Source organism: Bos indicus x Bos taurus, chromosome 1, assembly GCF_003369695.1.
Source record: "Bos indicus x Bos taurus breed Angus x Brahman F1 hybrid chromosome 1, Bos_hybrid_MaternalHap_v2.0, whole genome shotgun sequence".
In the NCBI taxonomy this organism is placed as follows: domain Eukaryota; kingdom Metazoa; phylum Chordata; class Mammalia; order Artiodactyla; family Bovidae; genus Bos; species Bos indicus x Bos taurus.
The window spans coordinates 130536817-130564598 of NC_040076.1; the positions used below are offsets into that span (position 1 = coordinate 130536817).

Below are 27782 nucleotides of genomic sequence, written 5' to 3' on the forward strand. Positions count from 1 at the left end.
TGGAGGTGAAATCAGTGAAGGGAACAGCAAGTAAGTGCTACCCTCAACTCTCAGCGGCCTGTAGGCTTGTGAGAGTGGCCACATGTCCCTGGGAAGCATTACATTCAGCCTCATCACATTTCAAAATAGAACTAGTTTCAACTCACTTCCTAGGGCCTGCTGTGTCCCATTATTTGGTTTTTACATGGATTACACTGATTCTATCATCCATAACCAGAGTCCAGGAGACCTCAAAGGGAAAGAAATAGGATCAGTGAGCATTTCATGAAATTCAGACTTCAATGTGATTTTACCAAGTACAATACAGACAACATCAAAGCAATTATTTTTTCGTTTTCTTCTATTCATGTGCAGGGGTGAGGCTAATTCACAGAGACAGTGTATCATTTCACTAATACATTATTTATTCTAACTATATTTAGAATACCAAATATATTTAGATTACAAAAAATAAAAAGGAAAAAGAAAAAATCCTTTTCTTGTTCCTCCAGAGACTCTTTCTGGCCTGTGACAGAAAGAGGACATGCATGGGGAGTCCAGCAGATGTTAGCAGAGGTGGAAATGTTAGTTTCCTCCAAGTGAAATCACTTTGGCCCAAGTAATGTTAAAGATCACAGTGTAAGAAAACTCAGATAATGAACTGCAGATATAATAAATATTTTCCCATTTCCCTATCTCTTCTGCAATCAGTGTTTATTAGTAGCCAAGTGAGGGCTGGGGGTGGGAGGGGAGGCAAAAATGAAATAGCAGAAAATGATGTCTTTTGATTGACTCATTTTTTCCTTTCAGAATTGTTCTGGGGGATGAGTTGGGAAATAGATCTTCAATGGGCTGTCAGCTAGAAGGAGGATGGACATTTTGCCTAAGTGATCTAAATGATTTATCAATCCATATTCTATCATCAGATTAAAAAGGTTATATCAAAAAAAAAGAGAGAAGAAGACTGGAAGATGTGGGCTCTAGCCTCTAATGCTCTATGATAGCTCAGCTGTTTTGTAATGGAACATTTAGAGACAGAGGCATGTAGCCAAGACCATCTGGCCTCACCACAGGGGAAACCAAGGCTTTCTAACTTCCAACTGTGAGTCAAAAGCTATGGGAAATCAAGGTAGAATTCCTTGTTTTGGGGTGAGATCTCGAGGGGTTTCTTCTGCCCCTGCCCGGGTGACCTGGGGGGAGGGCTACACGTAGTCGTACTTGGAAGGAGGAGACTGTCCCTCATCCTCTGTGCGGGCACCCCCATCATATATCTTCTTGTTTCTGGTGTTGGACTCAAAGCCACTGCTGGCTTTGAAGCCTCCAGGCCTGTAGGCGACGTTGTGGCCTGAGGCATGGTAAGAGACGGCTTTGTAGCTGAAAGAAAAAGAAACACTCTATGACCAACTAGAGATGTATTTGGTAGCAGGACAAATTACCCATTTTCTCTAGGATGTCTGACTTTTAGCACTGAAAGTCCAGTGTCCCAGGAAACCCTTAGTCCTAGGTAAACTGAGATAGCCGCTGTTTTGGGCTTTGGGACACTGGCTTTTCAGCCTCTGCAGTGGAGCAGAATTTCTTGCTTTGTATTAGAGTTGGGGGTTAGTGACCAGTGAGTTCCATCTGTTCATCAATTCAGATGAAGCTGAACCAGAAACAATGTTCAGGGGAACATGGTTATGCCAAAGAATCATAGAATTTGTAAGCTGATCAGTACGTATGAGCAACCCATCTCTGCTAACCTGCTCAGTATGTGTATGAGGTAACAGAGGCTCAGAGAAGGCAGATGACTGGCTAGAGGTCACAGGACTGGTAAGCAGGAGAACCAGATGGAGCCAGGTCTCCCAATCCCAGTCACAGTGAGAAAAGTACAATAAGTGTTCTCAGCATCAGTGTTACTAACATTCTGAAACTGAAAATCTTTGTTGTAGGGGCCTGTCCTGTGCTTTCCAGGATGTTTAGCAGTATCCCTGGCCTCCACCCACCAGATTTAAGTATCACTCAACCCTCCACTCCAGAGCTGTAACAATCGAGAGTCTTTAGATGTTGCCAAATATCTCCTGGGGACCAGGACAGGGGTAGGGGGTGGGGAGAGGTGGGGAGGCGGGTACAATTGCTCCCAGCTGAGAATCATCAAGTTATGAAGTACTGGAGTTGGGGGGCAGCCTAGAGGGCTGTTTCGTTTTTCCTTCAATAGCATCACTTCTAAATCTTCTCAGGCTGACATATTCCTGTTCTGTTCTTTAGGCTTCCCCATAAAACATAAGGTTCATGATCTTTTTGTCAATAGCGTTCTTCTGTATACATATGCTGATCGTTCTGGCTGCAAATGATATGTTAAAATGGACTTGGATCAAATGTCTGATTACATTGGGATGGGGAGACTCACTTGGTTTCCTCGGGGGCCAGACCCCGGCAGGCGATGCACATCAGCACGCCCCCAATCAGCGTGAGGCCTCCAGCGACCCACCCCACGAACAGAGCCGCACCAAAGGTGTACCTGGGTGGGGAGAGAGTGGCTATGAATGTGGCTGACTCAACCGCCCAGGTTCTACCCTGTGAACCTGGCCATGCTCATCCTCTCGGTCCCCACTTTCAGATTTCACACCTACTCCAGCCCGCCCCTGAACACACAGTCCTTTGGGTCACAGTCAACTGAATCAGGTGCTCTGAGATTAGAATTGGAACTGAAGCTATTCAGCAAAACAGTTGTGAGATCCTTATGCCCCTAACATCACTCAGGCATAGAATTCATTGTGAGTCTCTAATTTCAGAGAAACACCTCAGGAAAATTCTACTTCTTCCCTATTGGCAAAGGGAAGTGTCTTGAAGGTTTGGTAAGAGAAGTATGAGCGATATGGGATCAGTCTCAAGTTATTATTTTAGAAGGAATTTTGGTCTCTTGAGTTCTTACTATGGACCAAGAAGCTTTTCTCATCTCTAACTCAAGTAACCCTGGTAACCATCCATGCCAGTAGGAGCATGGATGCTGTTTTTTGAAAGACCTAATGTGAAGAGACCATTCATTTCTTCATTCATTTCTTTACTTACTTGGTCAACAAGTATTTATTGATCTCCTACTATGTGCCTCCTACTGCCTGGCACTGGAACAGAGGGGTGAACAAGACACAGACCATACCCCAATGGTGCTTCTGTTCCAGCCCACACTGAATTCTAACCTGTAGAGGTCTGACAGTAAAACTGGTGACCTTCCCCCTTGTCAATTATATCCAAACAGGATAATCTGAGAACAAAAATCTCTGAAGTTACCTGTCCAAGAGACGTGGGCAGGTTCTAAGGAGATAATGTAAGAGAGCAATGGTGGGCATTAGTCCTGGATCCCTGGTATTGGGTGACTTTTCCAGGCAGGGGCACTGACACTAGGCATCCAGACACTGTAGACAAGGTGGGCTTTTCTAAGTAGAGTGACCAACCATCCTGATTTGCCCATGACAGAGAAGTTTCCTAGGATCTGGGCCTATCAGGGCTAAAACTGGGTAAGTTCCAGGAAAGCAGTGACAGACTTTACTTTCTTGGGCTCCAAAATCACTGGATAGTGACTGCAGCCATGAAATTAAAAGATGCTTTCTCCCTGGAAGAAAAGCTATGACAAACCTAGACAGTGTATAAAAAGCAGAGACTTCTTGCTTTTCATAGCTTCTTGCATATAGCCTTGACTATATGGACCTCGCTGACAAAGGTCCATATAAAAGGCAGAGACCTCTTGCTTTTTATAACCTTTGCATATAGCCTTGACTATATGGACCTTGCTGACAAAGGTCCATATAGTCAAGGCTATGGTTTTTCCAGTAGTCATGTACGCATGTGAGAGCTGGACCATAAAGAAGGCTGAGTGCCTAAGAATTGATGCTTTTGAATTGTGGTGCTGGAGAAGACTCTTGAGGGTCCTTTGGGAAGCAAGGAGATCAAACAAGTCAATCCTAAAGGAAATCAACCCTGAATGTTCATTGGAAGGACTGATGCTGAAGCTGAAGTCCCAATCTTTGGCCACCTGATGCAAAGAGCTGATTGGTTGGAAAAGACCCTGATGCTGGGAAAGATTGAAGGCAGGAGGAGAAGTGGGTGACAGAGGATGAGGTGGTTGGATGGCATCACTGACTCAATGGACTTGAGTTTGAGCAAGCTCTGGGAGATGGTGAAGGACAGGGAAGCCTGGCAAGCTGCAGTCCATGGGGTCACAGAGAGTCAGATATGACTTACTGACTGAACAACAACAACAACACCCAGAGAAACCAGGATGAGTTGATCAGCATGGTTCTAAGTTGTCCTTGTAGTCAAGAGACCATGGGAGGACTGTAAAGGAGGATGAGGGCACCTTATGGGGATCATATCTTTCCCATTCTTAAAACAATGCAGGAACACATATGGTGAATGGAGTTCCAGGGAGCCAGAGAGTAATGGATTTATCACATGCTCACACTCATCTGTCTTCCATGATGGATGTTGCTGGAGAAATACCAAGCATATCCACTCTAGAGATGATGGGTCACTTAGGTATAATATTTACATGGCTCTCCTAGAAAAAGATCTTTCTCCTTCAGGAATTTGCTGCTGCTTCTTGCTATAAAATACATTCCTTTGAAGTGGCTAAATGAATACAGGTGTTGGAATTCCTCTTGCATCTTTGAAAAGTTCTACTCTGCTTGCAACACCAAATTACAGTGAGGTTTCATCTCCCTCTGCTAGTCTGTGACCCCCATGAGAACAAGGACTTTGTTGTTATTCCAAGAACTCAGAATGATTCCTGGCCCACAGCAGGTGTTCGATACATTTGTAGAATGAATGAGTTAATGAATGAGAGAAAGAGCAGCCATACAAGGAAGAAACATCACTTTTTCACCTATATTGCACCTCACTCATTTCTATTCTAGCTTTTCCCTGTCCCTAGCTGGGTTCCTGTCACTGACTGGAGATGTGGGGTGATGCTCATTTACATGCTTGGGTTAACAGTGCCTGTTTCATTGCCACCACAATGGGGCCTGTGTAAGAGTGTTAGATAAATACTGTGAACTGTCGCTGTATTTCAATGGAAATGTCAGATCAGCCTCAAGTCATATCACCAAGGATATTTCACTGAAATGAAGTTTATGAATTTACAGATCATTGTTGATTTATGATATGGCATGGCTGCCTCTGATAAATTTTTGCTATTTCAGGCCCTGACAGTCACATTAGGCATATGTGCTTAATCGGATTTTTACAACAATGTTCACTGAGAAATACTGAGTCTAGATTAGGAGGTTACCTGGTCTGAACGGTCTGCACCATCCCCCCCATGCTGGTGAACATGCTGGCTGTGGACATCCAGAAGTTAGTAACCAGCATGTTGGCAAACACAGACACTCCAGCGATTGCACAGAGACCTGCAAGCAAAGAACAAGAAGACTCTGGAGTCAGCTTTAAAGCAATCACATTGTTTGTGAGACAGTGTATGCTTACATGAGTTTAGATGAGCAGGTTGCAGAATACTCCATTCCTATAACAGAATGGTCAATTCAAGCACTGATTACTGAATTCTCACTATGAGTTGGGCTGTCTCTTATCTCTACTTGTGGAGGGATGGGTGTGTGTGCAGAAAGAGATTTTCCATCTCAGGACAAGGGGTCAATAGTACAAATATTAATATTTGGGCCCTGGTCCTTTGACAATGTCAAGGGTTCTTCCCTTAAAATCATTTTGTAAAGTCTCAGCAAAATAATGCCTTTAGGGATAGAGTCACTTGACTACCTTAGAGTTGAGAATCTCCTATAATGAGGCGAGGCTGGCAGCTAAGAGGGACCTTAGCACTGTGATAATTCTGTAGAGTGTAGTCGAGGCTTAATCTCAGATCTTGAAGCCCAGTGTGTAAAGCTTTTACCCATGTTCAGACTATGTCCAGTAGGGAGAAGCTGTGTTTTCTCTGCCAGAATGATTTTGCTTTGACATTCCCGGATGTGCATCTGAGAGAGGGATCCCCAGGTTCCTTGTTTACCTGCGATGATGAACATGATCCCGGAGGTGAGTGTCATTTTGGCTTTGGCGGAGTCATCCATGTTGCCCATACGGATGCACTTCAGGGCAAAGATGGCCACCAGGAGGCCAATGACACTCAGGACGATGCCCACGATCATCAGGGCTCGCACTGCCTGCAGCATGGCTGTGGGACAAGGGACAGGACAAAGCAGACAGGTAAGACCACCTCCGCCAGATTGATTAGGTTTAATACAACAGAGAAACTACAACCAACCAATACCAAACTTCTGAGAGGCAGAAAGCCCAGAAACTGTGAACCTTGTCATTGTTGGAGATACAAAATTATGGAAAGTGCAAAACCATCACTTAAACTCCCCTGATTGATGAAAAACATGCATGCAGATGTCTATAGAATGAGAAAACTATGGACTATTGGAGCTGGGACGGTCAAGGGAATTTAGCTATTAAGAATATTAATTACTAATATTTCATCTCCTCATTTTAAAACCTGATAATCTGTGTTCCAAGAAGGGAAGATGGCTTGACTAAGGTGACATTAAAGATTATTGATAGAGATTATAGTAAAACTGGGTTGCTTTATCTTCCAGTTCAAACATCTTTCTTCTCTAGTCTTTTCACAGGGGCTCAGTGCTTCATAGAGTTGTGCCCACTTCCAGAAAACTCAATTTAATTTATAGCCTATAATGAAGCAAAGTCACTAGATGATATACCAAGGGCACTGTATCATTGCCTCTTCCCAAAGGGACTATTAAGGTCATGGTGAGCTGTATTTGGGGCCTATATAAAAAGATGATTATATCAATCTCAGGTCTTTCAGCACAACCACAGTTTATCAGCTGTTCCCTTTCCAGGAATCAATGGAAGTTCTTTGTCCTCTGGGGACTCTCTTGCAGTGACCTCCCCTCCAGATACTTCTAAAGTGGTTTCTAGTGCCTCCTTAAAGTGCAGCGAGTCTTAGCAACAGGTTTTTACTGCGTGAACCCCCCCTCCCATGACTAGACATAGGGATGACAATAATGAACAGGTCTCTGCCCTCATGGAGCTTATGCCAAAGTGGGGAAAGATGGTCATCAAACATGTCCACTACAAGCATAATGAACTTTACAAAAGGAAGACAAATGAGTTCTTGTGTCTTCTAGATGGAGAGGCCACTAGGGTGGGTAATTCTGGTGGAACAGAACTGAAGGCCACATGAAGCAAAGCAGAGAGCTCTGTCCTGTCCAAGTTGTCATAGCCAATTGCTACTTTTAATGGAAAGCTATTAGAGACTTTTCAGATGTTAAAAAACTGAATCCATATTTTAACAACTCTACAATGTAGGTAATATTATTTAAAGAAATCGAAACTCAGAGGTTAAATAACCTTCCCAGACACACATATCAAAGGAAAAGCAGGGCTGGGGGGGCAAAGCTGGAGCTGTCTTAAAATAGTTATTTTCCCATCACAGTATGTTGCTCTGAGGTACTTTATCCTGGAAAAACAGGCAGAGTTCTGGCTGCCAGCAAGGTACGGGGTTCTGTAAACTCCTAATAGAATGTATCCTTCAAACTTGGAGACTCGGCCATAAAATGTCATCCTCTGAAATGGATGGTAAGAGTGTATAAAGGAATATTCTCCAAAAGTCATCTCAGGGAATTACCTGCCCCAGGAGAGTATTTATAAATGTGACTCTCAAGACAAGGAAGCCCTGGGAGAAATTCTTTCCAATCTCTTTGCAAAGATTTCCATCTCAAATATGGCCAATATCCATGGAACTGCCTGCTTATTCACTCTAAGATGTGTATCATAAAGCAATTTGTCATGATGGGAGAATTGGCAATCAATGAAAGATACTGAAAAGAGGAGAGGTAGATCATGCAGAATTCATTAAAGAGCCTTCTGCTGTGTCTGAGGAATGGAGCCCTGAGAACTTTCTCACCAGGTAGGGAGACGATGGAAACCAGATACTCTTGTTCTATGCCATTGATCCTTGATTCTTCTCCCTAAGAAAACTTATGATTTTAACTTTGCTTCCTTGCTGGGGAGAGATTTCTATAGGCATCCATCATCAATCTTGGCCCTGTTAACAACTATTTTCCCAGGGTAAATGTGTTGGTTTACAGTGTGGATCAATCTTCTAGGATCTGACCATTCACTCCTGGGAGAGCTGCTGAACATTGGCATCTTGGGCTTGCACTTTTCTGATGCTAGTGTCATGGAGACCTCAGGAAGCTGAAAAGAACCCATGGGGGTTTAAGAATGGCCTTTGGATCTACTCCTTAAGAGGGCTCTAGCATGTTACCTCTGTTTTCCAATGCCTTGCTCAATGGCTTTGTTGGCCTCACACATACTGGGAACAAACACCCCATACATTCCCTCACTGGCAAATGCAAGCATGTGTCATCTCCTCATGTATTCATTTACACCTTTGTGTATTCACTCAGCATGTTGATAAACTCTCATAGTCATATGTTCACAGATTCATGCACTCATCCATGAATTCATTCATTTATTCATCAAGAATTTTTTAAGCTCAAATTCTCTGCTAAGCTCTTTCCCAGGTACTGTATGAGGAATAAAATTTCATGAGAAATAATCACTGTCTTCAAGCAGTTTACAACCTGGGAAGATTTTATTTCCATTGGAAATACTGAACCTTAAATGTCTTTTCACCTTGGAAGTACCTTGGCTAAGAAATCATAATGGAACCGCTTTCTGATGTCACTCATTGTGTGGTTCTAGTTCTCTTTCACACAGACACACACACACACACACACACACACACACACACAATTAAGCTTCAAAACTGTGGTTCAAGAAGGTTAGTTCAGGAGAGGACATTTTTGGGGAATCCCCAGACTTCAGGAAATATCCTTAGGGCTCTTCTGTTTTTGAATGTTGCTACCAGAAAACCAGACATATGAGAGGAGGAAGAGACTTTAACTTTCCTTCTATCTTGTCCCCATGGGCCTTTTATGAACTTCAAATATACTCAAAAGCCTATTTGAAGTTGTAATAACTGCTCTTTTTCTGATATCTTAAACCTTAAGCCATTCAGAGAACAAAATCTTTTTACCATTTTGGGAAGCACCTGGCAAGGCATCTGGTTAAAACAACCAAAACTCAATCAACCAACTAACCAACCAACCAACGAACCAGACAATATTAACAAAGTAGAATAAGGAATGTCCCTTTTTTATATTTATCCTGAGCAGGGATGGGGTCACTGAATCTCTTTCAATTGAGTGGTTCTAGTATTTAGTCTCAAAAATGTATCACATATGTGCTGTGACTGTTGCTGTGGCTGAGATATATGGTCTACCCCGGCCTTGTTGGACTGGAAGGGATGGTGATGCTGGCTGGTGGGAGATATTAATAAAAGCTCTGGTCTTGCCTGATGTGGACAGCAGTTGCTGCTGTGTGTGCCACAGGAGCCTTTGGGTACTGGAGTCAGCCTGTTTTGGCCAGCCTTTGTCTCGGGCTCTCAGATGCCCTCTTGCCTCTGCTGGGTCAAGTTAAGGTCAGAAATAAGACCTTATTTATTTTCTGCTTGCTCTTGATTTCTGGATTTCTGATCAACACTGGTACCTGCTTTGAATCAGGTCCACCATGACTTTGAGCTCCTTTTTATATTTAGAATCTCCTTCTATGGATAGGATTAGCTTACTCCTACCACTTATATTTTGTGGAACCACAGTCAAAGCCAAAACTCTGAACCTGGATGGATGAATTAAGCTCTCCTTGCTTTGGAGACCCCTTGGGGAAGGGTTCTTCTGAGGGTGGGGGCTGTGATGGGGGCAATTGCCAGAGTGAGGGACAATGTTCTTTACTACTCACTGCTAGATTCCCTATGTTTAGTAATGTCCATGGAGGTGCATGGTGGTGACTGGAACTTCTTTCCATCTGGAAGACTCTACCATCCAGGATTCTAATCCTTCTCCTTAGATACATAACCAGAGAAATGGCTCCCAAAGGAGGTACATTTCTCTTTTAGCTACTCTGTGTCTTATTTGATATTCTGAGCAAGAGGCATAGGCTTATCAGCTGATAACAGGTGAGTCAACTGGCTCTATAGACTGATTCCCTGCACTAAAGGTGTGACTACAGCATTCTTTCCAATGAACAAAGACATATTATCAGAGCTGAAGGGTGGGCAGGATTCAGAGCTGACAGAAGCAAACAGAAAAATGGGAACTGAATGTTCCTTCCCTGTTGCTATATATCTTATTCTCCCAAAGTAGCTATGAACTGACAGGCAAGGTGTTTTTGGACATGGTTCCCAATCCTGGCTGTACCTTAGCATCTCCTGGGGAAACTTTTAGATAAATATTTATGCTTTGCCCTGATCCCTAGGAACTTTCATTTAATTGTCCAGTGACATAAAACTGCAAGGAATAATCTGGGGGCTTAATAATCAAGAGGGCTTAGGAGGAGGTGCTCAGAATGGGGAGTTAAGAGGAAAGAGTTCTAGTAGCTGATATCACTGAGCTGGCTGGAGGGTGGGGGTGGGGCTGATGAGACAGCAAGCCACCAAGTGCCAAAGCCTGGGCATGGAGTCTTTGTTGGGATGGGGAGGGGAGATGACTCATATCTTCATGCACAGCTTGGCCTCAGATTGGAGGCAGGTAGGGCTGGTGGAGGAGTCCAAAGAGGGGGATCCCAGAAGAGGTAAGTCTGAGGCCAGACCTTAGAGGAAAGGCCTTCAGAACAAGGTGGGAGGGCCTTGATTCTCCAGAGATCCTGGGGAACCCATATGGAGGTCCTACGCATCTCATGAGGTCCCACAGACTTCATGATACCAAGTGTCGTTAGGCAAGTCTTTCAACCTCACAGAAGCCAAGTCTCCCCAACTCTGGAGTGGGATAGAGAGATTTCTTGCAAAGAAATGTGAAGATCAGATGCTGCTTGGTCCCAGCATAGAACTAAGTCAGGATCTGTAAGATTCAGTTTCTTCCCCTTCCCTAAAAAGAAGCTATTTTTCCATAGAGAACAAAGTAGTAGTTACCAGTGGGGATTGACGAGGGGTAATATTGGGGTAGAGGAGTGGAGGATGTAAATAGGCTACAAGGATGTAGGGTACAACACGAGGAATGTAGCCAACACTCAGTAAAAACTGTAAATGGAAAGTAATCTTTAAAAATTGTATAAAAATTAATTAAAAATAAGACAATTGAAAAAAGTAGTTATCTCTCTCCAACTCTACATGGCTTTGGCTTGTACTAACCATGTACAAACCTGAATCCTTTCATTTGGTAAAATACAGTTGAGGATTTGAAAAAGACATGTGTGAGAGAGTGTGAAGGGCAGGAGTGGAAGAAGATTTGAGAAGAGGAGGAAGAGAAAGGCTTGGACCAACATAGGGAGGAGATCAGGAAAAGTGGGCTTAGGATCTGGTGGGCAATGAGCAGGCTGATGCGATGTAGGTGGGTTCTGTCCTATTGCCTTTTCAACTCTAAGGTGGGCTCCAACTACGTAACTCTGACCATGTATGTTCCCACAAAGCAATGATGCCCCACCACTGACCAATTCATGCTAGGGTGTGATGCCCCTGCTATCAAATTAACAACCTTGGGACTTCTTTGGTGGTCCAGTGGCTAAGACTCCATGCTCCCAATGCAGGGGCCCAGGTTTGATCCCTGGTCAGGAATTAGATATGATATATTCTAATTAGATATTGTATGTTCTGCATTTGGAATTAGATATCAATTTTCAATGAAGATTGAAGATCCCATGGGCTTTCCACGTGGTACAAGTGGTAAAGAACTTGCCTGCCAATGCAGGAGACATAAGAGACATGGGTTTGATCCTGGGTCCAGAAGATCCCCTGGAGAAGGGAATGGCAACCCACTCCAATATTCTTGCCTGGAGAATGCTATGGACAGAGGAACCTGGGGAGTTTTAGTCCATAGGGTTCCAAAGAGTCAGACATGACTGAAGTGACTTAGCACACGTTTCTCCGGCATATGTGTTGCAACTAAGAGTTTGCATGCTGCAACTAAAGATCCTGCAAGCTGCAGTGAAGATTGAAGATTCCAAGTACCACAGCTAAGACCCAGTGCGGCCAAGTAAACAAACAAACAAAAAAACCCCCATAGTAACAATCTTTACAAGCACAAGCTGAGGAGGCATCCTGATTTCTGGGTCTACATAGCTTTGAGAATCAAGAAGTCAGAGCAACAGCCTCCTTTTACACTCAAGTTACAGGTTCTCTTGAGCTTTGTAGATGTGTTCTCAGTTCTCTGTGGAATCTCCTTCAGATGTGCCATAATGTGTACACATCAGATATTTGTCCATATACTTAAAAAAATCACATTTGTGCTAAAACATGTCTCTTTTTTGAAGAAAGGGAAAGCAGCTTAACCCAAATCCAAGAGGTTCCTCCAGATCTCATTTCAGTTTTACAACTAACTTATACTAGCTCTACCTTTCAGGGCCAATTTCTTCCACTGGACATTGAGGAAAGACAAGCTGGTTTCACAGCATCAGGAGCGTTAGACTTTATGTGAAACATTAGCTAGTAGTAAGAAGAAATAAACAAGATAGCTCCTTTCGAAAGGATACATAAGAGCAGTTTCATATTTTTTTCCTTATGGATTTCAGATTTAGTGAAACTGTTCTCTGGGTTAAATATGGTTTCCTTAAACACCCCCATTGCTGTGTGTGTCAATATGATTGACAGGTTGATGGGAGACTCCCTAGCTCTCCAGTGGCTGTTGTTTTTGCACATTGAGGTGGTAAAGGGGAAATGCAGTCAGTTGTGTGAAAAAAATCAAGACATTCAGTGCCTGTTACAGTGCTGAGAATCAGTGAAGAGCTCAGAACACAGGGGGATGGGGGATGGAAAGGAGAAAAAAAGGACCCTAAAGAAATCTTTACTTTAGATATTTAGATTCATAAAAGGCATCTGATTTTGGAGAAGAAAAAAACCTGGAAGATCAATATCCTAACTGAGAGCTTTGGGCGGTGTAGACATGACAGTAATGATTTAATGATGCCAAGAGCCAGATCTTGTAGAGACTTTTCAGAAGATCCAGTGGTTAGGACTCAGCACTTTAAATGAAAGTAGGGAGAGTTCAGTCTCTGGTTGGGCAACTAAGATCTCTGGATGCCACAAGGTAAGGCCAAAAAAATAAAAAGAGCCAGATCCTGTAAATGGGTCACAGAGCATGTTTTACACAAATGCCTTCCTGTGAGGCATTGCAGACCTAGAGAAAGCCAGGTCAAGAGATGTGGGTGGCCAAGCTATGCCCTGGATCCCAATTCATCTGCTTCTAACCACAGGACCCTGCTACAGCAGCAAATTCAGTGCATATTTGCAAACATGTTATAGAAAACATCACTTGACTCTGATACCATCATGGAGGCCAGAAACATGAGTTTGCCAGGCTTTTGCCTCCTCTCCCTCCTGTCCATTGACAGCCCTTTGCTTTTTTCCTGCCACAGTCTCCAGTCTCCAGGGAGGGGAAATGGGAATTAGTATTTTTATAAGTATCTTTATACTTAATATTCTTGATTGTGCATTGTTAATGAAATTACTATCAATGGGTCAGAGTGCCAATGCACCCTCTACTCTTATGTGCTTAAGCCTAGACCAATCCTTTCAACTGTAAGGAAGCCCCTTCTAGCTGGAATGAGTGTGGGCAGGGAGATGACACAACTTGGAAGTCTTTCATTGTGTGTTCATAGCCTACTTCTGTCATCCTCTATCCACGGGAACTTGGGCATGTTACCTTGCCATGCTCTCTGAGCCTCAGTTTTTACCTTTGTAAAAATAAAGCTAATACATATTTCCTTGTATTACTGTGAAGATTAAACTGGAGTTTCTGTGCAGTCCAATAAACCATAGCTGTTTTTATTTCTGGGCACTGTCTTTGGAGAATTGCATGCTACATTGGTTGTTTGGAATCCAGTGCAGAGAATCCTGGGCTATAAACTATACAGCACTGGCAATATACAGGTAAACAGTCCTGGTACCACCACCATTTACCTCCTTCATCTCTGTAGGTATACTACAGCTGCTGCTGCTGCTAAGTCGCTTCAGTCGTGTCCGACTCTGTGTGACCCCATAGACGGCAGCCCACCAGGCTCCCCCATCCCTGGGATTCTCCAGGCAACAACACTGGAGTGGGTTGCCATGTCCTTCTCCAATGCATGAGAGTGAAAAGTGAAAGTGAAGTCGCTCAGTCGTGTCCGACCCTCAGATGAATAGAATTAAGTTATTCTATGGCTGCCAGTTCCAACTAAATGTGATACATTCTTATCAGATAAATGAAAAGTGAGATTTTTGCAAGCAAAGAGCAAAGAAGAATTGAATAATTGGTAGTGGTGATTATGATGATTAAAGCATTAAAATAGTATCGGCCTCATGCCTTTATAGCACTTACAGGCTTACTTGTCTGCAGGAGGATAATATTCTTCCCTGAGTTCCAGGTCAAAATTAAGCTCTCTGCAACCTTCCATTTTTACCTCCAGGCATTCCTCCCAGCTTCCCTGCTTCAGGTGTTTCTTCCCAAGGCCTTTTGTCATGCTCAAGAATATGCTTTCAGCAACTGTTTCTGGTGGCCTCATCCTCTCTAGGCACTGGGTCCTGGCTGGTTCATGTTAATCCTTTCAACCCCCTTGGGAGCCCCATAAGTATCCACAAGCCATCCTCTGGCCTCCTCTCTGACTTCTTCATTGCCTTATGATCCTGCCTGTAGCTTTTGAGTTTTTTCCCTAGTCTTTTCCTCCTAATAATCCTCCCACTCTTCCCTTACCCCAGTCAGTCAGCCACACCTTAAGTCATCAAACAAATAATTGCATTTCAGGATGCCAATTTGCACTGTGGTCACTCCTGCTGCATTGAGGACTGGCTACTCTTAAATCCACACTCTTCTCCATGGCCACACATGATTAGTGATTTAAAGTATCTCTTTTTCCACAAACTCAGTCCCAGGAAATGGCTATCCTGCCTTTTGGTGGGATGCAGTTCTGATGCAGACAGGCAGGGCAGGGGTTCTCTCTGTGAAGGGAGAAGCATGGGCTGGGGGCAGCGGGCTGGTAAGAGATGGGTAATGGAAGGAAGGTGAGTAACGCTGGAGGTGTGTGTCAGGCTGTCACATCTGCCCCTAGTTAAGCTGAGTGAGGAACCATGGAAGGTGTTTGGGCCTTGAAATATCCAGGAAGAGGAGAGCAGAGAACTGGAAGCTGGTGACTGAAAGATTCGGCCTGACCTTCTGCCATAGTCAAAAGAGCAAACATTGTAAGGAATAAAGGATAGAAACCGGAATGCAAGAGGTTAAGAGTGAGGAGGGAGGGATGGGAGAAAAACTTTGTCTTTTAGTTTGATTGTCAGTGAGCTAGGGAGAGAGAGAACTTGAGAACGCTCTGAATCAGGAAGGTTTTCCAAGAAAAGATGATATAAGCGTAAGTGAGGAGGAAAGATGAAAGAGGCAAGAAGGGGAGGGGCTGGTCAGCAGGGGTGGCCACACAAGAGGGGGCAGGGCCCTCAGAGCCCTGGTGGAGAGGCTGGTCTTGGACAGGTGGCAGGGAAGGAATCTCGTTCTGCAGAGTAGACTGTTGATGGGCAATGAGGAGAGATTCTGAGAGGACTTAGGGATGATGGGATCCCTCAGTAGAATGGAAAAACAATGAGGGTGGTAGCAATGCAATCTGACCACGTTGGAGAGTGTGGCTATTTGGGATTCTCATGTGTGGAAAGACAGAGAATGAGCCAGAGACTGATACTGTGTGATGGGGTCCTGGGAAGAGGTAATTGAGCTGAAGTCATGAAATGTCCTGCCTTCATTTTGAATACAAGGTCATTCTTACTCTTTTATTTAATAGTTAAAATTGGGTGTAGCTAGCAACTCAACTGGAGAAGGCAATGGCACCCCACTCCAGTACTCTTGCCTGGAAAATCCCATGGACAGGGGAGCCTGGTGGGCTGCAGTCCATGGGGTTGCTGAGTTGGACACGACTCAACGACTTCACTTTCATTTTTGCACTTTCATGCATTGGAGAAGGACATGGCAACCCACTCCAGTGTTCTTGCCTTGAGAATCCCAGGGATGGGGGAGCCTGGTGGGCTGCCGTCTATGGGATCACACAGAGTCGGACAGGACTGAAGCGACTTAGCAGCAGCAGCAGCAACTCAACAATCCATGGTCTTGCATCTCCTTTCTGACCTTTGCCCTGTAGCATCAGCCACTCTCTGGGGCTTTCTTCCCTCCAGCCAGCCTCCCTTACTGCTTTAAGCAGATCTCAGTCAGTGATCAGTCTGTTTCACAATACAAGTGGCTTCTAAAGATGGAATAAACACTCCAGTTCTACTCTGACACCCACTTTCTATTTCTTTCTGTAAATGGAGATAATTGAGATAATTGCTTTTCAGAATTCAATTTCAAGGGCTTCACAGGCCTTGCAGTTTCCTGCAAATTTATCCCCATCGACCTGTCCACAAGGTATTTGTTTCAGAGAGGCAAAACCTAGCCCTGTTTTCCTTTCTTCAACAAACTCACATCAGGGCTACTCCTTGGGGCCACTGATTAACCTTTTATTTCTTTCTTTGCTTTTTAAAAAAAAAAATCAAGTAGAGGTCCCATAATATCTAGAATGCAAAGTTCCTATGATTCCTATTTGAACTAATTATCTATTAGAAACAAGGATTTAGCTGATACCATCTCCAGGGGTGAAAGGATGTCATTTATAATTATATTTATATTCTGAGACTATTACAATTATTATAGTTCTGTAATTATATTTTGACATGCATTGTTTTTGAAGAGTGCACACCAGAACCTCTCAACACAAATGCAGAGAAAGGATATTTGTAATTTAAAGGCGATATATACTTTCTGGCACTGACTGAGACTCTGACTTCTCAAAGGAAAAATTAACCAAATTGATAATGAAATTATATTAACTCCTGATAAACTTTTTTGATGGTAAGAAAATATTCACCATCCTACCTAGCCCTAGGTATGTGCAGGCAAGAGCAAGTCACACGCACATACCTGCACACAATTACTTTTCTCCTTGAGCAATATTGTCTCTTCTAGCATCAGGAGCCTGCCCTCACCATAGCCCCCTTGTTCTCATGACTCGCTTCCTCACTGGCGATTCCTTTGAGTATAAAATCTTGGATGTTCTCCCTTAGGTCTACATAGCCCTCTTTGACATGGGGCCAACTTCTCCTCTTACACCTCTGATGGGAGCCAGTGCTGTGAGAGTCCTGCCCTGAGCCCAACTCCAAGGTCCCTCCTGGCTGCGGTGAAAGCAGCAGCCGGCTCCCGGCCTCATCTGTGCCCACGCCTACCTGGCAGGCCCAGGATGGTGAGGTAGGGCCGGCACTCGGTGAAGCCTGAGCTCTGTTGCACGCAACTGCGCCAGAGCCCTTCATACTGGAACACAGCGGTGACCGGGTTGTCGTATAGGTCCTGGGTGCTCCACATGTCCATCTCCGTGGCAACGATGCAGCCGGCCAGGCCCAGGATGGACAGCAGGAAGCCCACCACTTGGCATCTGGTGGTGGACATGGCCCGGCTCTCCGTCCTCCCGCCCAGCTGCCGCCTTCGTCCTGCTGAGCTCCCGGGGAGCTGCTCTGATCAGATGGCTTTCCTCGGCCCTCTGTGTTTGTTCACAGTGTTTTCCTTAGATAGTTCAGTTTCACTCTTGGTTCAAGGACATTATTTTTTCATTTGTTAGGGAAGCAGCCCCAAGAGGCACTTGTCTGGGGAGTGGCACAGGCCGGGTTGGTTTGAGGGCGCGGCAGTCTGAGTGGACCCCTGCCCCACCCCGGCTCTGGGTCTGCCCCAAGGGAAGAAGCGCAGCTAAGACTCACGTCCCTCCACCCCCGACCACACACACAAGCCTTCCTTGAGGCCCTGTTCATCACGGGAAACCAGTTCGACTGACCTCACTTAAAAAACACGGCTCCAGAAATCTCTGTCTCACACCAGACATTTTCTCTTCACAACTCGTAAACCACCATTACACTGACATCTTTCCATTTTGATCTTACAGAAATGGGTAGAGCAGGTATTAATTATTCCCCACACATAGTTTTGGGGGGAGGGGGTGGTGAGTCAAGCAAGGTAAAGAGGTTAAGGTACTTGCCCCGGTGCCTTGCACCACAGCTGCTGAATTTAAAAGATGGCAAAGGTGGAAGTCTCATCTCAACTTCTAGTCTGGGACTCCTTCTCTGTTTCCATATGGAGTGACAGGGCAGGCAGAGTTGTCCCCACTCTTGAGAGGGGAGCCATATCCTACAGCTATACTCTGGGTCTGCCGGAATTGGATCTGGGATGGGAAGAAGCAGGGCGTTGTGTTGACGGACATCTCACCCTTTCACTCGCAGGAACCAAATGAAGACCATGTGGCAAGCAGACACAGAAGTTCCACAAAAGGCCATGAGGAGGAAACAGGCAGGCTGGACCAGAGACCCTGACCTGGTTACTGAGAGGCCTAGCATCTGCTCCTGACCCGGTCCTTGACATGCTGTGTGCTGGGCGATTGGGGCAAATGGCTCCGCTTATGTGGATCACAGAGTTTTCATCTGTAACATGGACAGGATAAGCTGAAACACTTCAGCACCCTTTCAGGTGTCATACACTGTTCTCCTCTACATTTTGCAGAACAGTCTTTACTACAGTTGGTCAAAATGTCAGGAATCACCAAAACAGAGACTTGGCCAGCCATCAGCCAGTGTGTTTTGTAGACACAATTTGATTTTAGAATTACATTAGAGAATTGATGGACCTGCTACTTCCTGTGGGTGGTATATGTCTGGCGTCTGAATTCAGACACATTTTAGCGAGACGTTCCTTGAATCTGGATGTCAAGGCCCTGATACACACCTATACCCCAATCTCTAGTCTATACACGTTCTCCAGGAAACAAGCCTGTGCATCTGGACATTTCAATGTTATCTTGGGTGCACCCAGTCACCACTCCCATGGCTTTATTCCCAGCAAACACAGAAAGCAAATATGCAAGGTCTCCCCTCTGATTTGAATGGAGGCAACACTCCCCTCAACCACATACCTTGCTTTAGGTTCTGTGATCAGGGTTTGCATGGTAAGAAGAATGAGCCAGAAAGCCCCAAGAAGAGAGTAGGCAAGAGTTATACGACTTAGGTGAAGTCCTGTTGGTGGCTCTGTAACTCCTGAACTGAGCTATAAGGCCAAGTCTAAAAGGTGGGGAGGGGACAGCTAGAAGTGACCCTGGTCTCTGCTGGTGGACGGGGATCAACCAATTAGATTGGAAAATGTTAGAATAATTCAGGAATGATTCTGCCACCGTTCCTGTGGACAGAGCTCATTTCACTCTTATTTCAATTAAAAGTTAGGCTTTTTATTCAGAAAGATTTATAAGAGTTTTGTTTCCAGTTGTTCATTTTATGACACTTGTTTACACCCTCACCCCCATCATTGACCACCCAAATGTAGATTGAAAATGGCAAAATTAAGAAGAAAAGGTTATTATAGTTACCTAGTTTCATTCATGACAGTTTTCCCTCTCACTTTCCTATGAAAATGTTTTTATGCAAAATTTCAAGACAGAATAAAAAGATATTCAGGTAACAATGAATTAATCTTTCTTTCTTGTTTGAAGTGGTGACAGTGACTTTATATTTTTGGAGGAAGGAAAAGTTAGCTTTAAAGGATAAAGTAAAGCTCCTTCTACTTAGGCAGAATATTGAATGAGTAGAGAGGGATTCTAAGTGTACACACTTTAAAAAATATGAAATAAGTATACATTTACATGTGTGCAAGCTCAGTCATGTCCAGCTCTTTGTGACTCCATAGCTCCTTTGTCCATGGAATTTTCCAGCCAAGAATTCTGGAGTGGGTTGACAAGTGTTAACATGCTTTAAAACATGTGGAAAATGGGATTTTTCACTTCCTGGTGAGTTTTCTGTGCTCTAGAATGAGTGGACTGCTGCTTTAGCAGTCACTGCTAAAGAGTAATTGGGGGTCCACAGAGAAACATCTGGCTTCCTTGTTTATGGCAATGGGCTTTGTTAAAATATATTAAATGTATCTCTAATGATAATGACAGTTCATGGTCTGATTATAATAGTATATAATAATGATAACAATCCATGATCTCATTGTGTTTAACAATAATGGGTCTGTTTCAACTTTGTTTAGTCACTTTTACAGTGAAGCAAAAAATTTTGCTGACTTCTTGAGGGGAATCCTCCCTATATTCAACTTTAAATATGGTTCTGGTGTTGTCATTTCAGGTTGTACATTTTCAGGAGCCTATGTTATTTTACTGATATTGGAGAAAACATTTCCCTTAACTTTTCTTTACCTTGTTAAAGGAATATTAATACAATATCTATGCTAATTAGGCAATATGGCAGTCAAATATCAATATAAAATATTACAGCTAGGAATATAGGAGGAGTTAAATTAGTATTATTAGCAAGACAAATGATTGATATATCCATTGATTTTTTTCTTTTAAAATATTAACACATTTTATAGTCTTAACTTCTGACTCTACCTTTTAGTGCTCATAATAGAAAATTTAGAAGTGGGAAAATGTTGACAAATCTTAGTCATAATTTTAAACCTTACACAAAATATTTGGCATACTTTCTTTTTAATCTATTCTCTGTATATATTTTTTACATAATTAAGAGATCATACAATTTACTGTTTTTCTCTTTTCACTTAATTGCATACATATTCAATTAAAGTACTTTGTAAACATTGTTTAATATATTTAATCTTAAATATTTAATCTATGAATATGTTAGTATTTCATTATATAGAAATGCTGGACTTCCCTGGTGGCTCAGACAGTAAAGAATCTGCCTTCAATGCAGGAAATCCTGTTTGATCCCTGGGTTGGGAAGATCCCCTGGAGAAGTGAATGGCTACCCACTCCCAGTATTCTTGCCTGGAGAATTCCATTGACAGAGTAGCCTGATGGGCTACAGTCCATGGGATCACAAATAGTTGGACACAACTGAGCAACTAACACTTTCACTTTCATATAGAAGTCCAACTGTTCACCAAAACAGCATCTATTCTTACATAATTAGACTTTACCCCTCCCCCAGTTTTTTGTTTGTATCTTTTGCCAGTATTTCTGATTACTATTTTAGGACAGATTCCTAAGACAGGAATTAAGATGCCAAAGGGTATGAGGCTTTAAAAAAATCTTTTAAAATCTTTTTTATGTAGAGGCAGACTTTTTTCCTATGAATTTTATTCCTAGTAAACAGCATCTGAAGCATCAACAGCATTTGAAAGATCTTGCCTCACTGAAACCCTTACCTGCTTTGTGAATTTGTTGTTATATATGATCACATGTTTAAATTTGCATTACTTTGATTATTAATGAGTTTGAAACTATTTTTTAAACAAATATTTGTGGAGTGTTTGTTTTTCTTTTTTGTGAATTATCACTTCTTCCTCATATATTTACTGGAATTTGGAATTTTGTCTATCAACTTACATGAATTATTTGTTAAGGATCTTAATATAATGTTATGATTACTAAAAAGATCTTTTCACATTGAATATTTGCTTATTAATTTTTTTCATGGTTTTAGAAAAATACAGTATTTTCCATTTACATGTTCACAGTACCTGGTGCATAATAGGTGCTTAATAAAAATCTGTTAAATGATGTAGTAAAATGAGTGTTCTTTTCTATGCTTAGGAACTTATTTTCCATTTAGAAATGATACTAGAATTATTTTAGAATTTTAGAAAATTTAAAAGTGTTTTGTGTATCTTTACATTTAATTAATCTGGAACCTATTTTGGTTTGTAGTCTATGATTCATTTTTTTCCCTCAAAAAAGCTAATCAATAATTTTTACAGCACTTATTAAATAACTTTCCCTTTCCTCATGCTTTGTAAAACCTCCTCTACCTATATTAAATTCACATATATGTCTTCCTAATTTTAAACTTTGCTCCATTGACCTGTGTCTATCTTTGGGACAAAGCACACTTTTAATTATCACAACTTTAGAATTTGGTTGAATATCTGAGAGAGTTAACTCTCTACTTTTATATTAATATTATCCTTAAAAAAACATTTAAAATTAATTTCATCTGCTTCTTCTTATAGATAACCACTTCGCCATGCTCCCAAGGGAAAACTCTCACTAGCATTTTGATTAGAATTCTTGTAATATTATTCTTACAAGCTTAGGCTCTGCAAAAAACCTGCCTGAGTTTGAATTCTCAACTGCCACTTACTATCACAGTGTCACTGGGAAAGTTCTATAGCCCCTTTGTGCTTCAGTTTCCTCATCTATAAAATGGAGATAATAGCACTACTTACCTCATAGAGTTGTGAAAATTAAAGTAAGTATAAGATAATTGATGTAAATTTATATAATCACACAAATTAGATTTAAAATATAAATTAACATATGATAATTTCTTGAACCAATGCCTAGGGCAGAGTAAGGTCTCAGTATGTTATATTATTATTATAACACAATTAGTTAAATATATTATTTATTATACATTAATTAGGAAGAAATTCACATTTTTATAATATCCCTATCTAGGATCCTGTAATATATATTCCTTTTTAGTTGATGTTTAAATTTTCCTTAGTAAACTTCCTTTTTCATTTTTATTCTTGCCTAACATTTAAAGATCAGAGAAGGCAATGGCAACCCACTCCGGTACTCTTGCCTGGAAAATCCCATGGACAGAAGATCCTGGTAGGCTGCAGTCTATGGAGTCTTAAAGAGTCGGACATGACTGAGTGACTTCACTTCCACTTCACTTTCATGCATTGGAGAAGGAAATGGCAACCCACTCCAGTGTTCTTGCCTGGAGAATCCCAGGGACGGTGAAGCCTGTGGGCTGCTGTCTATGGGGTTGCACAGAGTCGGACACAACTGAAGTGACTTAGCAGCAACATTTAAAGATGTTATTCCTAAGAGTTTAACACATAACCCTGTATTGTGTTGCCTCACAAAGAGATTTAAGTTATTTTAATTCTCTTAATACACTACACTCTCTCATGCCACTGTGTCTTTTCCAATTATGTTTCCCTCTTTCTGAAAAACTCTTTACCTCTTTGTCTTTCTGGGTAACTCATACTTGTCATAACTAAGTAACTCAGCTCAGCTGTCATTTCCTTTGGGAAGTCTTCCCTTCCCTCATGTCTACATCCTGTACCATATGAGACACTGACTATGCTTTATAACAGTGGTTCTTAACTGGGGCCACTCTTGCCCCCAGGGGATATATGACAAGTCTGAAGACATTTCTGCTGTCTCAACTAGGGAGGGAAAGCTGCTGCTACGCACATCTAGTGGATGGAGGCTAGGGATGCTGCTAAATACTCTGTAATGTGGGGAACAGCACCCTACAAAAGGCATTATATGGCTTAAAGTATCAATAGTGCCTAGGTTGAGAAACTTTGCACTGCAACGGTTTGTTTATCCTCTGTCTCTCTTTTAGATTTGTGAACCTTTCCCCATGTGCAGACAGCTTGGGACATAGTAGGTACTCAACAAATGTTTGTTGAATGCATAAATGTTCTTTCTAGTGCCATGATTTCTGTGTTACTGAGTTTAAAAATTTTTTACTTTTATTTTTCTGTGTGTGTTACAGTTACTTCCTTATTACTTCTGTGTATATGGGAAGACCAAAGGCTTTACTTTTACTTCCTGTCCCTGCCAAGAGGGGACCTTGTCTAAACTTGGTCAGTCCAGGACAGGGTGGCTGACAGTTTTGGTTTTAGTGAAATGACTCTGTCTAGGAAGGTTGACTGTCAGTCCAGTACCTCGCGTTTCTCTGGAGGGTTCAGTTGTGCTTGACTTCTTCCCTCTGAGCCTAAGTATCTGTGTTTGCATTCTTGGGAGTGTGTTGCTTCTCTATGGAAATTAAAAAATTCTGTGCTTTCATTTCAATGACAATGGAAAAAATTAAAGCAAATATGTTCCAGACCCTCAGGCTGGCCACTTATGGTCTAGGTTTACGTTGGTATATATGATCATGTTTATACCAGGAGTCAGTGAAGTGAAAGCCTGAACTGATCCATGAACAAAGGGTTCATTCCAGCCCAAACAGAAATGGAGTCAGGGGAATTTCTTCCACCTTGTGGCGCTGGTACTATGACTCAGAAACCTGTGTCCTGGTGGTCAATTCTGCAGGAGCATCACCAAAAAGTACTGCACGTCCTATTTTGCACAAACCTGATTGCAACAATTAGTGGTGGGTGGCACAGTGGTAAAGAATCTGCCTGCCAATGCAGGAGACGTTGGAGATTTGGGTTTGATCCCTGGGTTGGGGAGATCCTCTGGAGTATGAAATAGCCTGGTGGCTCAGATGGTAAAAAATCTGCCTTCAAAGCAGGACACCTGGGTTTGATCCCCAGGTCGGGAAAATCCCCTGGAGAAGGAAATGGCAACCCAGTCCAGTATTCTTGACTGGGAAATTCCATGGACAGAGGAGCCTGGCTTGCTACAATCCCTGGGGTCACAGAGTTGGACACGACTGAGCACACATACTTGCAAATACACAGCAGAGAACTTTTCCTCCCCAGATCCCAGAAATAATCAGGTCAATAGTCTTAGAGCCACATTTCAGAAGCACCACATCCCAACCTCACCTCAAATGAACAAAATCATTGCAAAAAGCATCATGTCATAGATGCCTCATCACCGTGGATAAGAGAGGACAATTCCCTGATGAAGTGGTGGCTAAGGGTGACAGATGTGAGTAACTTGAATTTATTAATACCACTTTATAAAACAAACTCAGGTGAATAGAGAATCTGCATTAATAATACTAAAGTCAAAGCTTTGAGAGAGGTGAAATACAAAATTGAACTGTATCTTTGTCCTATTAAACTCCAAGTGAAAACCAATAATATCCCTAATACCAAGTGAATTTTGACATTCGGGTTTATTTAGTGGTATTTACATTATAATTGCAAATGTGGTTTTGGTTCCTTGTATAAAATTTATGTGCATTAGGAATTTAAATCTATTGTTATACATGTCCATGTTAAAGTGACGTAAAATGAGTATAATTGAAATCAATATTGAAGGGCTGCAAGAATTTTTTTCTTTTAAAATGGATTTCTACAAAATTCTTTTTGAAAAATACTTCTCTGAACTATCTAGTGGCAGGATCTTCACACATAACACACACAAAGGTTCTAAGAGAAGGCCCTAAAACAGTTTCAGTCCGGCCCCAGTGTGGGCAAGTCACTTTGCCTCTCTGAGTCTTCATGTCTTGACCTGCAAAATAGGGCATGTTGACAGCTGTTGCTACTCTAGGACGCCCCCAAGACTGCAGCCCCAGTCTTAGGTAAGAGGTGAGTCTAGGAAGATGCTTTTGCACTGGGGATTTCTGCTTTGTGTCTGAGAGCCATGGGGCTCCCTGTGAGGGCTGTGAGCTGGGACTTGGGTGCAGGTAGGACACAGTCTGAGCCCTAGCTCTATCTGCATGTGACCTTGGGCAAGTTTCCCCAGCTCAGCTTCCTTGTTTCTAAAAGGGTGGTAATGATAGCATCAAGTTCATGGATGGGGGAGCTTGTAGAGATTACACAAAGTACTTCAAGGCAATTGTTGGCTCAAGTGCTAGTGCCTGGTCTGCCATTGTTGTTTGCAATTTATGAAGCTGTATGACCCCTCAGGTGTCACTTGGGTGCTCTGCCTCAGTCTGACTCTCTCCTTCAGGGCCTCTAGCTCTGTGTGGACCCAGGCCCATGAACCGAGGTCTCTGAGAGACCAGGGGCATTTTGCGTTTGAGTTGAGGGTGAATTCCAAGGGCAGATGGTTAGACCTGGAGCTCAGGAGGGGTCAGTAGGACATAGAGACGTGGGAGTGGCTCACCTTTCTCCAGTCCCTGGAGGAGGGAGATCCCACTGAATCGGCCACTGGTCACCCAGGGATCTGGCTTATGTTCTCATTTGTATACAGGCCATTCCTCTCTTAGCCTGGCATTCAGTGCTCTCCACCATCATCTCCATATAAATCCTCTCTTCCTACCAAAGTCATTCCTTCATTTCCTCCCAAGTAAACCTCAGGTGGAAACAACCTTTAACACGTTCATGCCTTTGCCCATGCTGTTTTTCCTGCTGTGATGCTGCACCTCTAACTCATAACTACCTTTCAAGGGTCACTTGTGGGATTTCCTTTCCAGTGGGTCTCTTCCTGAACAAGTCATCTTTCTCTCATCTCCTGCAGCACTAGCCCTGTATTTTCCTTACTTTTCACCTTATCATACCACTCTGGTGCGCACTTTCACGTTTTTGGGATGCCAGGTCCACAGAATCCTGAGGCTGTTCTGAGCTCTCCATCCCCAAGTATGGAATGCATGAAAGACTGAATCATTGTGAGACAGAGTCTTCAACTTGTACCTTCTGTGCAGGCCTATATCTTGGCTCTGCAACCCAATGGAAAATTTCTGGAGGAGAAATTCTAGTATCTATTTCTGATCCTCCTTACTGTGCCCACCTTTCATCATTGTCTCTCTCCAGACTTTGATGAATATTTATGAAAGGAAAAAAGAACTAAGAAATAAAAATAAGTGTATTTATTGTCTTACTCTGATACCTGAGTGAAAGACACTTTTAACAATCTATGCTCTTGAGGCTTGAAGTTTCCTATGTTAACATGACCCATCTGTGAAGCAAACAAATTCTTATGAAACTAATAGGCCAGCCTGCACATCACAGCTGTCACTCTTTTGCCCTGCATGGCTGAGTGCACTTTCTACAAGGTTCCTCTGTGCAGAGAGAACTCAGAAGCTGGTTCCATGTGATCAATACTTTTTGGAGGTCAGGAGATGCAGAGAAGGGGCAGACCCATCTGGTATCCCCCAGAGAAACATAGCACCCAGTTCTTTTCCTCTGCCCACTTTCTGTTGCTGCTCTGTGCATAGGTGCCCTGGAACCTGGGACTAGGCACAGAGGGCCAGAGATGGAACTCCATTCAGGAGACTCACCTATCCAAATCAGGGTGGAGGATCTGGGACTAAAGGAAGGAAGTGGCTATGACTTGGGCCTCCTGAGTCCTGAGCCTGTGGGTGATTGAGACTTGTGTGCAGTAGAGTTATTTTAAAAATGTGCCGGTTGGGTACCACCTAGTTAGGGATACAAGAGTCCTACCAGCTCCAAGAAGCTCCTGTCCCTAAGTTTCCTGCACTTCCTGTTCCCACCTCAGCGGTGGGGATTGTTGCTCCTCCCTCCCCAGTGGTCCCTTGGCGGTGCCCCAGGCAGAGGTGGCTGTTCCTGTTCAGCTCTGTCTGCCCCCACATCTTGTCAGGTACCTGTCCTTACCTGGCAGCCCCAGCAGGGTGAAGTACCCCCGGCACTCGGTGAAGCCGGAGCTCTCTCGGACACAGGAGCGCCACAGCCCTTGGTAGTTGAATACAGCTGTCACCGGGTTGTTGTACAGATCCTGGGTGCTCCACTGGTCCATGCAGGTGGCGGCGATGACGCCTGCAATCCCGAGTAGTGAAACCACAAACCCCAAGCCCTGGCAGGTGGTCACGGACATGGTGGTGTGCAGAGCTGACACAGAGTACCACTCGACAGGCAGACAGTCAAGTTCTGAGGGTGCTGAGTGTTAGGATGGAGCTTTCTTAGAGAGGCTGGCACACACGTCACTGTGGACCATGTAAGGAGGCGGGGACTCAACAGTGCCACCTGGGCTTGCCCCGCGCCTTTATCTTCCCGAGTGAGAAAATTTCCACAACATGGTACCAAGAGCCATTTGTCTTCCACCATATGTACACTCTACTCACTGTTTACCTTTTGAGGGAGTTTCTTTCCTGATTAGCCAGGCTCCCCTCTGTGGAGGATAAAGCAGGAGCAGAGGGCACTGCCTGTAGGTCCCAGCAGGTTGGC

General features: G+C 43.1%; 1 protein-coding gene across 2 annotated transcripts; it reads right to left on the reverse strand.

The window, feature by feature from the left end:
- Positions 1-381: 381 nt before the first annotated feature.
- CLDN18 (claudin 18) lies at positions 382-27432 on the reverse strand. Of its 2 annotated transcripts, none has more exons than XM_027545380.1 (5): positions 27213-27432; positions 5969-6133; positions 5243-5360; positions 2366-2476; positions 382-1353 (listed from the first exon to the last, which is right to left on the reverse strand). In XM_027545380.1, exons 1-5 carry the CDS (start codon positions 27430-27432, stop codon positions 1182-1184), a joined length of 786 nt encoding a protein of 261 aa, XP_027401181.1. In that variant the 3' UTR covers positions 382-1181. The 2 variants fall into 2 exon arrangements, with proteins under 2 accessions (XP_027401181.1, XP_027401171.1); XM_027545370.1 differs by lacking the exon at positions 27213-27432 and adding an exon at positions 17246-17721.
- Positions 27433-27782: the final 350 nt, after the last annotated feature.

Excerpts from the sequence above, each read along its gene's own strand:
- CLDN18 (XM_027545380.1), bottom strand. The coding sequence starts at position 27,432 with ATGTCCGTGACCACCTGCCAGGGCTTGGGGTTTGTGGTTTCACTACTC. Across the intron at positions 6,134-27,212 it reads CACCCTGCTGGGGCTGCCAG|CCATGCTGCAGGCAGTGCGA; the intron begins GTAAGGACAGGT and ends CTTGTCCCACAG. Across the intron at positions 2,477-5,242 it reads GTGCAGACCGTTCAGACCAG|GTACACCTTTGGTGCGGCTC; the intron begins GTAACCTCCTAA and ends CTCCCCACCCAG.